Source organism: Ambystoma mexicanum, chromosome 2q (genome assembly GCF_040938575.1).
Source record: "Ambystoma mexicanum isolate Mex_15411 chromosome 2q, UKY_AmexF1_1, whole genome shotgun sequence".
NCBI classification, from domain to species: domain Eukaryota; kingdom Metazoa; phylum Chordata; class Amphibia; order Caudata; family Ambystomatidae; genus Ambystoma; species Ambystoma mexicanum.
In genome coordinates this window covers 280,465,374-280,477,389 of record NC_090924.1, presented here as the reverse complement: position 1 = coordinate 280,477,389, position 12,016 = coordinate 280,465,374, and the positions used below count along the sequence as shown (strand labels likewise).

Below are 12,016 nucleotides of genomic sequence, written 5' to 3'. Positions count from 1 at the left end.
AGCCTTTTGCAGTGGTACCTAAGGGAACTTCACAGGTTTCTGCCTAACAACATAAAATCATGATGTAATAAGAGTATAGACCGCACTGTTGTGTTGCTTAAAGTGAAAAGAGCAAAAATTGGAGAACGATGATCCTCAAAAAAAAATCTAAGCAACTCATCTTCAATGCGATCATTAAAAACATTGAAGGATATATATTAAGAGAACACATAAATTACATTAATTGATTGCATTACATTCTTCCTACCTATTACACATAACAGAAATACCCAAAAATGAAATGGCAAGGACATAAAAGATTTAGTGTGTAAGCCAGATCTATTATTACTTTATTATCTGCAACCGCTTATTGCCACAGCTGTTGTGAAGTTATTTTCAACATGGTATTAACCGTTTCTGATTGCATTTATTTAATTTATTTTTTTACATTTTACCGGGTAACTGTTACTGGGCTTGCCATACCCTTATATAGGTTAAAAGGTTGCATTGTCTCTTGATTTCAGACATTAAAAACAGTTATTATTTAATGCAGAGTTTAGACTTCAGTACAACAAACTTTAGGAATTAGATTATGACAACCTTAAAAGCCCAAAACAAAAAAGATAACTACAGTTTGCTATCAGGCACGTGGTGCAATGGGTTAACAGGAACCCCATTCGTTAAATACTCAGAAGGAACATGGGACCACTATTGAAGTGGAAACCCTCTATAACATCAATTCTATTTCGGTGAGAGGATCATGATCAGCTTCCCTCTGCTTAGCGACAGCAACCTGTTTTAAAATTTGCCAGCATACTCTATGATCCCATGTAGCGGGGTTTGCTTTGTATGCGAGTACCTCATTAATAATAGATACAAGTCGAGTTAATGCAAGTGTAAACGTAAGATTAGTTCCGCTCATGCAACGGGAGTCTTGAATGTTTTCCTTACCCAGGGTCGCAATTCTGTGCTGATTGAAATGTTCGCAGAATATCACCAAATGCTTTAGAGTTTCTGCCTGGGCAGAAAAGGCACAAAACCTACACTTGTCCACAGCAGGGTGAGTTGTATTGGGGTGCCAATATTTGTTTTTTTTCGTATGTCAAGATCTGGTTGTGCTTTAATCTCATATAAGTCTCACAGGCTTTCTCGCACGGAAAGCGGAGCAAATATAACTGCCACAGTTGTCTTCTAGTTACAAAAGCAGCATTCTCTTTGTAGGATACATCATTGATAAGTGAGTCCACAGTCCTGCACCAGTCCTCTTCATACATTTTTATTTTTTACAAGTGCGGGCCTTAATAGTAAGTCATCAAGGTTCGAGTAAATATCTTTGAGTATATTTTCACCAAATGCAACCATAGAGGGAGTATATCCTATTTTTAACATTGTAAACAAGTCCTCATATAGGGAATTCAAAGGGGGTGTGGGGCATTCATTTTACCAAAGTTGTTTAAGAGCCTCCAATTGGATCTGACAGAGTGCCACAAGTCCCAATTCGTGCCATAAAACATTCGGAAGAGAGTATGCCAACCTTAAACACTGCTTCCAGATTCTTCCTTGGAGTTGATCAAGAAAGGGTGTATATTGGCCAACCACATGTCTAGGCCGTACAAGATTATCGCTTCAACTTTTAATGTGTAGAAATCAAACCGAGGATCCATTGAGAATTTACAGAATTTTCTGTGATTATCCTCATTTGAGAAAATTAATGGCTTTGCTTTGGAGTTCAGACTTGCTCTCCCCATCACTAATGATTTAATATCAGTGAGGTTGTTTCGCAGGTAACAAACAGAATTTGCGCGTTGAATTGGAAGATCGTCAATAGACCAATTGTATGAGGACTGTTGGGGAGAATTCTCAGAAATGTGTGAATTCCCTCCACCTTAGAGACCGCAACTTTGCTGGATTTTGTGGACTTGGTTTTTTTAACCTGGTGAGAGCGAGACCCTTTTTCCCACTCTCTCGTGAATTTTAATGTGATTTTGTACACTGTTTCTTTTGGTTTTGGAATCGGACAAACTCCATAGGCATCATCTTTTACATTGTGTCACACAGCACCTTCAGTGCAGTGACACAGGGACGTTTTTCGGATTTCCCAAGGTTTAAATACCTTCTCTCTGGATAAACTACTGTTTCCCAGAGCAGTAAAGTGAAATTGACTACAACGGTACTGTAAAAGTCTGAGAGAACTTACCTCTTGCTGTAGAGTTGCTTGCATCTTCTACTACTCACAAGTCTTAACAGCTTGTGGCCCTACATTGAGTCTTCTTTTTCTTCAAAGACTTCTGAAACATTGTGCTAAGACTTTTCTACTTAGCTGCAAAGTAGTGCTTCAGCTCATATAGACTTTTGCCCATTAACTTTGGCTTAGCCTGTTCCACTGAATGACTCTTATTGGGGGATCTGAAAGTATTTGCCTGCTTAAGAATATTTGTGGTCTCTTGTATGTTCTAATAACCCTTTTCTTTGACTTGCTCTTAAATGATTCTAAATGCAACAGTGCTATATTAATGTCCCCAGCACCCTAGCTATTAAAGAGCCTGAGGGTGTAGGTTGTGTCTGTGGGCCATCCCAAAAGGGTACTTACTGATTTAGAGATATTAAGAGTGTGTTGTTTCGAAGTGTATTTGTGTGTTGCTTTGATACTGCTCCCTTCTGAAGAAGGCTTACTCTAGCTGACTGATGTAAATTAATAATTGTTTATTCAAGAAACCTTGTGTGTAAGATTGTATTTGAATACCTGTCACTGTGAATCTCTGTGTAACTCCCCTAGAGCTCACATTGACCCCTCTTGAAATAAGCCTGGCTGCTCAATCACGCTACCAACTTGTGTAGTACAGACTTATACCAAAGGTTGGGTTCCTATTGCCAGGAGGTCAGGGTTGTTGTAGTGCACCCAAAGGGTACTGCATACAATCTTGTCTAACAAGGACACCTTTCATTTTAAATTGTTGAAGATAATCCTTGACTTGCTGGCATTAGAGAGAAGATTTAAACTGTGTGCATATTGTGCAAAAAGATGTAGTTTAGCCTGCAGACCAAATGGAGTTCGATCGAACAACAATATATCGTCCACGAATGCTAGCCAATTAAGGCTTATCTTGTCCAGTCTCACAGGGAAGGTGACTTTTAAATCCCATAGCTTGTCCATATCACAAAGGTAGAGGTTAAACAGGGTAGCTGCTAAGTTGCACCCCTGCTTAACCTGCACGCATGTTGCAATAGGGCTGGTCAAGACTCCCTGTTTGTTCACTCTTATAACTCGTGTTGGTGTGGAGATTAGAGAGATTAGCTGCAAGGGAAAGCAAAAACTCATCATTTTAGCCCATATGATGTTAAGAATAATACAATCCGATGCAGATGATAAATCCAGTGATGCCATATAGACAGGGCCAGTATTCGTCATTTATGATCTATGCAAAATGTAGGCTAAGATAGTAGCATTTAACGCTGTTCCCATTCGCTTACAGAAACCAACCTGATAATTGTATTCACTCTCCCCTCTTGCTTCTCCACTCTTTTGACTGCTAACTCTGTTCTCGCCTCCTTTCCCTTCTTCCTTTTCCTATCTCCTCCCCATACTTTCTTCTATGCACTTAATCTATCAGAATTGTCCCTGGACCTAGTATGATAGCAACCTCGTCTGTAACCTCCTCCCTCCCCTTACTGTTTTTCTCCTCCCCACCCCCCCCCCCCCCCCAGCACTATCTGAAATGTCATCAGGCCTAATATGATAGTCGCTTGTTTTGTTCCTCCCCTACCTTTCTGTACCCCTCACCTCTTGTTTTTTCCGGCTCTACCAGAAATGTCGTCAGGCCTAGTACGGTAGTCGCCTGTCTGTTTCCATTTCCTTCCCAGTCTCTCCCTCCCTTCCTGAAATGTCGTCAGGCCGAGTACGATAGTTAATTTCACATCCTTACTGTTCATGGCTTATAAGAATGTCATTGTTTTTTCCCTTGCCATGAAGTTCTTTGAAACACATTGTGTATAGGCGCTATATAAATAAACTATCATATCATATCATATAACGTGATAGCACTTTGTTGTTTAATATATAGGTCTCTATTTCGCTCAATATTAGAATGGCAAACACTTTTGCTGAGCGTCCAAGAGCGAAATCGGACAAAAATTAGCCGGGTTACCTTTTTTTATAAATGGGAACAATTATGGCTGTGAGTCACGTAGCAAGGAGGTTATCGGAGCGAAAAATGTTTTCCAATTTGGTCTTCAAGATTTGGGCCCACAGACTGGGATCTTGTTTAAAAACACAAGGTGGAATGCCGTCTGGGCCGGGGGCTTTTGAGTGGTTCATTTTTGAAATAGCCCATTGAACATCAGTTAGAGACCAGGGACAAACCTTGTGAGAGATCCTAAGACTGTGATTAAATAGGAAGTCCATACATCAGCTGAAATAGACGTTTCAAAAGATGCATGCGAAGTAGATTTTTCTAAGCTCTGCCCAGACAGATCTTCTATTGTTCATACATAGGTAGGCTAAGATTTTTTGATTATCATAGTTGTGCAAATGATGTTTAAAAGCTTTATTCCTGTAGGAGTTGGCGATCTGTTTCTTTTTCAGGGTATAGTTCTCACTGGATAGCTTAACACGTTGTAAATCTCTTAACTGCTTATTTTTTTCCTGTTTCAAAGAACAAATTTTGCGATTGAAACCGTGGGGATGGCGAGATTTCAGACTCTTATACTTTACAAGAAGTCAGTGAAGCACTTAATTAAGAGTGCTGCGATCTTCTAAGGATTGCAAGGTTTTACCCTTCGTAACCAAGGTTAGTTGACACATGGTTACCTTCTGAATTATGGTATTTTGCTTCTTGCAGAAGGTTGGATGCCATCGTATTGAAACAACAAAACAATCTATTTCTACATGTGCAGCATTTTCATCAATGTGAAGAAGGTGACATTCTGAATTAATGAAAAGGGATATAACTAGATAATCACCTAGACTTGGGCAATAGTAGGAAGTGGGTTGCATGCCTTGATGAGGTTTGAGACTGCAAAAAAATCAGTGATTTTTTTTCTATTTTTTTTTTTTTTGGCCCACTCTCCCAAGTAAAGGGAACGTCATTAAAAGGTTTATCTAGAAAGAGTAATTCCCACTGAGCAAAAAACTCAAGACACTGTGTGCCTCTTCGTTTGGAGAGGGGCTCACCGTCCGAGTCAGTTATATGCTTGATCGATCGAATTGGGAGTACACAAGGAGTTGAAATCACCACCCACAAGAATCTTATAATTTGGGTTGTGCACAAATGCTTCTTCGAAAATCACATTCTAAGTTACAAACATTTGTTCAAGAGTTCATCGAGCCGGGTTCCAATACAAAGATATTATGATTAAGGTTGTTGTAACATCATGCGGTAAAGAAGCCTGGACGGGTAAAATGTCGTAAACCTCCACCAATCTCGATGAAATTTTCATGTGGTTATTAAGGAGGATGGCTAAACCTCCATACGGCCTGCCATGCAGTCCCATATTGGCTGGGACAGAGTAAGATGTATAGCCATTAATATGGAATCTATTAAGGTTCATGGTTTCTTTACAAAAGAGAATCGAGAAATCGGTGGCCCTCGACCTGGAGTTAAGCCAAGATGACAGATTGATGAACCCGCAGGAATTCCATGAACTGATTGTGAAGGCTGGTTGGCTATGGTAAGGTTGGTTCACTTTTGGTGACCATACTTTTTGCCAGGGGCTCCAACCATGACCAGTCTTTTATGACTTTGGATAGTGATGCAAGCTGTGCCATGGTAGATTTGTGGGGCATTTCAGCATTTGTGTTCATTTTAAGGATGGACAAAGCAGGAGGACTAACTTACTCCTGAAAGGCAATGAATTCAGAGGCTTCACTATTTGATAGAAACAAGTGAGGTGTTAGGCCTACTTGCATTAAATCAGTATGTTACTCCCAAACCAATTTAGCAATAATAGAGGAGTGAAATTGTGAAATTATGCGATAATTATTTGTGGTGTTGAGAGTTATCCAGTCCAGGTCGCCCGAATTCAGAATTCTCCAAGGCAGTATGTAGTTGAAAGCATGCAGAATAAAGGCTCGATTGATTTTGCGGTTACGATTAATGGAAGGGTCACTCACCCATCCAATTGAATTGATGGTTTCTGAAGTGAAGTTAGTTTTGACATTCTCCAGTGAGTGGGCTTCGTGGGTGGTATTGCCACCAACTGTTTGTGGAATTGACTCAGGGACAGTACCATGAGTGTAGGGACTGGAGTCCGTTGCTTTAGGAGAGGACAGAAACACACTGGTCAAAGGATTAATAGACGGCGCCGCTATTGAGTTTGCAGCGGAAGATGATAGCAGATTGGGAGTGGCATTATTAGATAACGCAATCGGTTCACGATTGCAACCCACCCTTTGTATTGTCGTTGTTGGAAAGGACAACCACAGTTTAGTCTGCTTGGTAGGAAAAGTGCGTGGGAGTGCCAATGGAGCATGACGTGAGGGTTAATATCGCCAGGGTGGGAAGAGGGGTTTCGGAGTTCAGATGCCCACCACTCATGCAGCATTCCCATGCGTTATTTATCAATGTCTCAAGATGCAAGACGACTTTCCTCGTATAACTGTTTTAAATCAAGGAAACCGTCCTCATTTGACAAATGAGAAAGATTTTGAATGTGCGCGTTGTGAGTTTTAATTTTGGGCAGGATTTTATTTTTTTATTTTTTGGCAACCTCAGCCCTTTTGGAGTTTTTTATTGGCTAGTCTTTTGATAGCTCTGTTTTGGAGCCGTCTAGTTTTGCGCGACAAGAAGTGTTTTAATGAGATGTGCGCACCGACGTCACAAATACCCTCCCCCTCTGTTTCGCTTGACCCGGATGGTAGTGCCTCTTGGTCAATCAGTTCTGTAAGAACGGAGGGACTATCCAAATGAATCATGGGGGTGACAATTTCAGCAACGATAGTCTGATTGCAAAGCACTATTGGCTTTGTGGGGGTAATCGGAACCTTTGTAGTTTTAACTAGATTTTCAATTTCGCCAATTTTAGCAGAATTAGATAGCACATTATACCATAAGTCCCTAACTTCGTTGCACTGTGTAACACAGTGGGCAGAAGTAGAGGCAGTGAGGACTTGGGCATAGGATTTAGGGAGGTTGCAAACTGATTCGTTGCGATTTTGAGGTAGACTAGGAAAAGTATTGTTTGGTATAGTTTGAGAAGCCTTGGACGGCAAAGCAGACTTAGACAAGGACGCAGCATGTGATGTAGTTGTTGCAATAAATAATTCCTCAGCACATATAAAGCCTTCTTCTAGTTTAAGGTTAGCCAATATGTCAGAGATAGATGTCTGTATGTCCCTCAACTCCAAATGAGTGACTTCATGGCCCTTGTCCAACAGGTTTAGTATTCGTGTTAGCACAGGAAACGCATAATCTTGGTTATTAAGGTTGTGAGAGATCATTGGATCCACCAACGCAGCATTTACTTGACGTTCATGACCAGTATGGATAGAATGAGATGGGATAGTGCAGTTCTGGTAATCATTGTGAGCAATGTCGTGGCTAATGCTTTCCTCCATATCAATCCTGGAGTTCGAAATGGGAGAACTCTCTGTAGGGTTAAGTGTATTCCTAATGTGTGGAGTGTCCGGTATATGAGAGTCGTGCAGTGCCTTGGCGTGGGAATGCCTCTCGTTAAAGATGTGTACTTCATCAAAGCCCCCACGGGGTGCAGTAACCGGTGTTGATGGTCCTAGTAAAGCCGCACACTTTTTCGCAGTTCAGCCAAAACAGCGGTGGCTAACATGGATACATCTGATATTGATTTGCAGAGGAGATCAGGTGAATGCGAAGGTAAACTAGTGCTAATAGCATTTGCGATGTTCTGGGCAAATAAGGGATGGAAAACAAACTCAATATCGTGGGCATCGTGAAGGGGAATGAATGAGTTAATTTGTTTGATACACCACTTGGCAGATGGGTGAGCACAGGCCCCACCCGTGGTTCAAGTTCCATGCATTGTCTAGAACACGAGACACCTCCTATATTGGAGGCGGACGATTCAGGGGGGAGCGCTTCGTGAAGTGCGCTTTTATGCACTCCACTTATATTATCATCGTGACTTGTGGGGTGATCGGGCAAGACAGGAGTATTTGGAGCAATAGCCAGGGGAGTTTACTCAATACACATGCGCCTACTACGCAAGCCCACGCCATGATGATTACTTAAGTATTCAAAGCAAGAGTTAGATGATCAATTCAGGGTATCAAACTAAAGGCGTACTAATGAACCAATCCAAGCATAACCTATGGTGGAGCAGTAAAGAATCACAGCAATGACAACTTCAACTTGTTGGTACTTTGGAAAGAGCTTGAGGATGTTTTCTTGCATTGGCTAAGCATGCGCAGCTTTTGCCTTTACAGACTGCCCCAATAATGTTTAGTGACAATCCTCCCCTACTTACAGCTAGTTCGGCTCGAAATACTAATGCAAAATTCAAACACCAGATGCTGGTAGGTGGAGGGAACTTCCACAATGTCGAATGCAGGTGGAGGCTTGCAGTAACAGTTAATAGGACAAGCTTAGCGTTGAAGACTCATCAAGGGAACAGAAAACATTCAATGAGTTGGTGCTTGATTGAACGCTGTTCTGTAAATACAAAGTTTGCTGCGTGCACTGGTAGTTTTAAGACATTAACAGTACACAATCAACAACTTTAATGAGCCCTAGCGCATCGTAATTTAAATCAGTATCGCAAAAAAACACAAAACAGTCGCATTCATTGTTGCGTAGATGCAGGTTTGAGAAAGTGATGTTAGCTGTAAGGCACTCTGAATTACCCAACGTACAAAATTGATCAATAGGGAAGGAAAATCCAAGAAAGTAGCCGCAACGCGCACTGCCGAACAGCAGAACAGTGCACTTCGGCTGCGCGCATGAGCATTAGAAGTTATACGTTTGATGGGAGATGGTGGGTGGGGCCCGAGTACGACTTTGAGATGGAGAACGAATCCTCTCAAGGTAGTAACTCCAAACGACCGCCGGATTTCAGCAAAGATATCCTTCCTCTTGAGGACGGAGACAGAGACAATTCCAGGGAGCCACGGACAGCGCATCCAGCAGAACAGTACACTTTGGTGCACTTCGGGTGCGCTTCTGACTACAAAAGAATTGCTTCAGTATGGATTAATGCTGAAATGGACCGTTTGCTAAGTCAGCTCATGCAAACTCAGAGACCAACTAGGTTCTCGCAATAAAACACGCTCACAATTGTACACATTTGGGAAGCTTTCTTTAAATGGCAAATGTCCTTCACAAACCCCCCCCCCAACACCACCCCCGCCCCATAGTGATCTGTGTAGACAGATGTAATTTTGTAATTTCACTTTGGGAATTGCCTATTTGTCACTTGGCAGGGTGGGCTGTTGTAGAACACACTAACCAGGAAAGATGCACTTTTTCTTTAATTATTCAGCACAATAGTCCAAGGTTGAATCCTATAGGGCCTTGTTTATGAGAATAGAGGGTTCATGTTTGCACTTGCTTATCTTGCTTTTTTTTGTTTCTGTCTAGAACAGTGGTATTTCAAGACTATCCTGTTAGTTGCTATTGATGGTGAAACTTCAACCACGCTCATGCCCTCCGTTTGACATAATCATGCTGCAATTACTGGGCATCAGCATATTAAATGACCAAGCAAAGTTTACCTTGTCCCAAGAGGACTCAAATTCTTTCAGAGCAGTGCAACTGTTTAGAAGCTGTTTTGTTACAATTTCACTTAGTGTGAATGTTGAATCACATTGTCGCTGCACCACTGTTTTGTGATCAGTGTAAAAGTTATTTTATTTCCAGAACAAGTGACTCTTAGTGTAGCCAACATCAATTATCACCTCAAATCTAACGTGTAGTGCCAGACCAGGAAGGGTTATTTTGATTTTAAAATGTATTTTGGGATTGAGTGAACATGTCTATGTATTTATCATTAACCTATTGTTCCATCCAGGCCCTTTTATTACCTTTATTGCCACAGTGCCCTCCAGAATAGGCCTTCCTTATTTGGGATTGGTTAAATTGTACCTATTCAAGGGTGTAATTAATATCTTTCTATAAAATATCATGAACCTCTTTGATATGAAGCATTTTTGATAACATTTCACTATAGAAAAAGTACTGATTTGTCTCTTTTAAAAGAAAAAAAACATTTTTATTGTAGGTACATTGATGATTCTTAAGTCTGCGTGCAGCAACAATCCGAGCTACATAGACAGATTGATATCTGTTTTCATGAGATCTTTGCAGAAGATGGTTCGAGAACACTTAAATCCACAGGCCACACCAGGGACGACAGAGACCAACACAGGTATTCCAAAGCTAATTTCATGTGATTCTTCCTGTGCTCTTTGAATTTCTTTGTTACATGTTGCCAAACTATATCTTAGAAACATATTTATTTTCTCGTTTTATGAAAATTAGTGTTTGTGTTAGTTGTCTTTTCTAAAGCCACAGGCACCCCTGGAATATCTGTTGATTCTTTGTGTGATCCTGACCTAATTTTTTGGGATTGATGGTCTTTTTAACCTTACCCACTTTCTTAACTCCTTTCTTTTATGCAACACTAGTTAGTCCTTAAGGCTACTATCACAGGGGCACCCTGTTCCTCATGTGTCTTACAGAGGCCATGAATCATAAAGGGAAAAAAGAGAAAAGAAATAAAAATAAAAAAAAATTACAAAAATACCTCCACAAAAAGCGATGAAACAAAAGGTGTGGGGCAAACAGAGAGAGGGGGTATCCAGCAGTTCTTTATCAGAAACATTAAGAATATTATTATCTGTCTACAAGAGACCTGGTTATGTAAGACACCGATCCTGGATGGGTATGAGATCAACATAGCCCCTGCCAACAAAGGTCTTCTTGGCCGCCCCACTTCTGGTCTGCTCGTAGCCTGTAGGCTAGGAATTGGTTTGAAGCTAAAAGACATACTATCAAACTTATCAATCCAGGCGATCCTCATGGAATGGGCGGAGCCGAAGACTTCAGGGGATTCGCAAATAGCTATAGTGAACACTTACTGGAACCCGGCGGCTAAAACCCTGGACGAAATTCAATCTATACACCAGATATCATCTATCATTATCTGTGGCGACCTCAACGCTCATTGCCAGGATTCAACAAAAAAGAAGGGTAAAAAAACAACCTCTGACTCCAGCCGCTAATCGAGGGCGCCAATGGCTATCTCTAATGGCTTCAAGAAAATTTGTAAACCTTGACTCAACCTTCATAAAAACGGATCGCCTACCTACGTGGGAGCAAGGCCCTTCACACGCAACCATTGACTACATCTACGTGTCCCGCCGGCTTCTGGGAAAGGTGTCAAATTTTGAAGTACTTAAAACTAAAAACAGTGATCACCACCAACAAAAAACGACCCTGCTCCACTCCTTCATTCCTCCGGCCCGGTACACCTTGAGGGTGGAACCAAACGCACGAGGAAACCACCTAAAACTAACAGTCGACTCAGTTAGGAAATTAACCGCAAGGTACACCTCAGGTGGATGGACAGAAAAAAAAACGCAAACCTGGACTATGTACCGCTTCTTTTCCAGTTCACAGTGGAAAAAAAAAACCTCATCGAAACTCTCCAACGCTCCTAAACATTCCTACGACGCAACCCTGGTAGAAAAAAGACAAGAGCTTTGTAGAACGGAAAGAAAACTTGGCAAACTTCCTAATGCCAAAGATGAACTGTTGGTGGCAATAAAAACTTACCGTAACTGGGTAAAAAACCGACGACACCTACTTTACCAACAAGATGCTGAAAACATGCTGAAAGTAATCTGCGGAAACAAAACGAAGGAATTTTGGGCTCTTTTTTAAAAACAGCTTCACCGTCGATCAACTCAAGCCTAAACTCCATGGCAGAACAAAAATGGATTGACCACTTTTCCTCTCTTTTCCAACCTCTTTCTGCGCCGGAAGCTGCCTTGAGGCCTGTGGGGATTAGAAACTGGCTCATACTTAACATAGACTTGAAAGCTAATCCAGTGGAATGGGCTCTACTCCTA

General features: G+C 41.3%; 1 protein-coding gene across 8 annotated transcripts in view; it reads left to right on the top strand.

The window, feature by feature from the left end:
- Positions 1 to 12,016, top strand: part of TRRAP (transformation/transcription domain associated protein) — a 2,065,012-nt gene that overhangs the window by 1,323,506 nt on the left and 729,490 nt on the right. For all 8 annotated transcript variants that reach the window (XM_069647248.1, XM_069647247.1, XM_069647244.1 and 5 more), the window contains one exon: positions 10,165 to 10,311. In XM_069647248.1, coding sequence (XP_069503349.1) covers positions 10,165 to 10,311 — 147 coding nt within the window. The remainder of the gene's footprint in view (positions 1 to 10,164; positions 10,312 to 12,016) is intronic.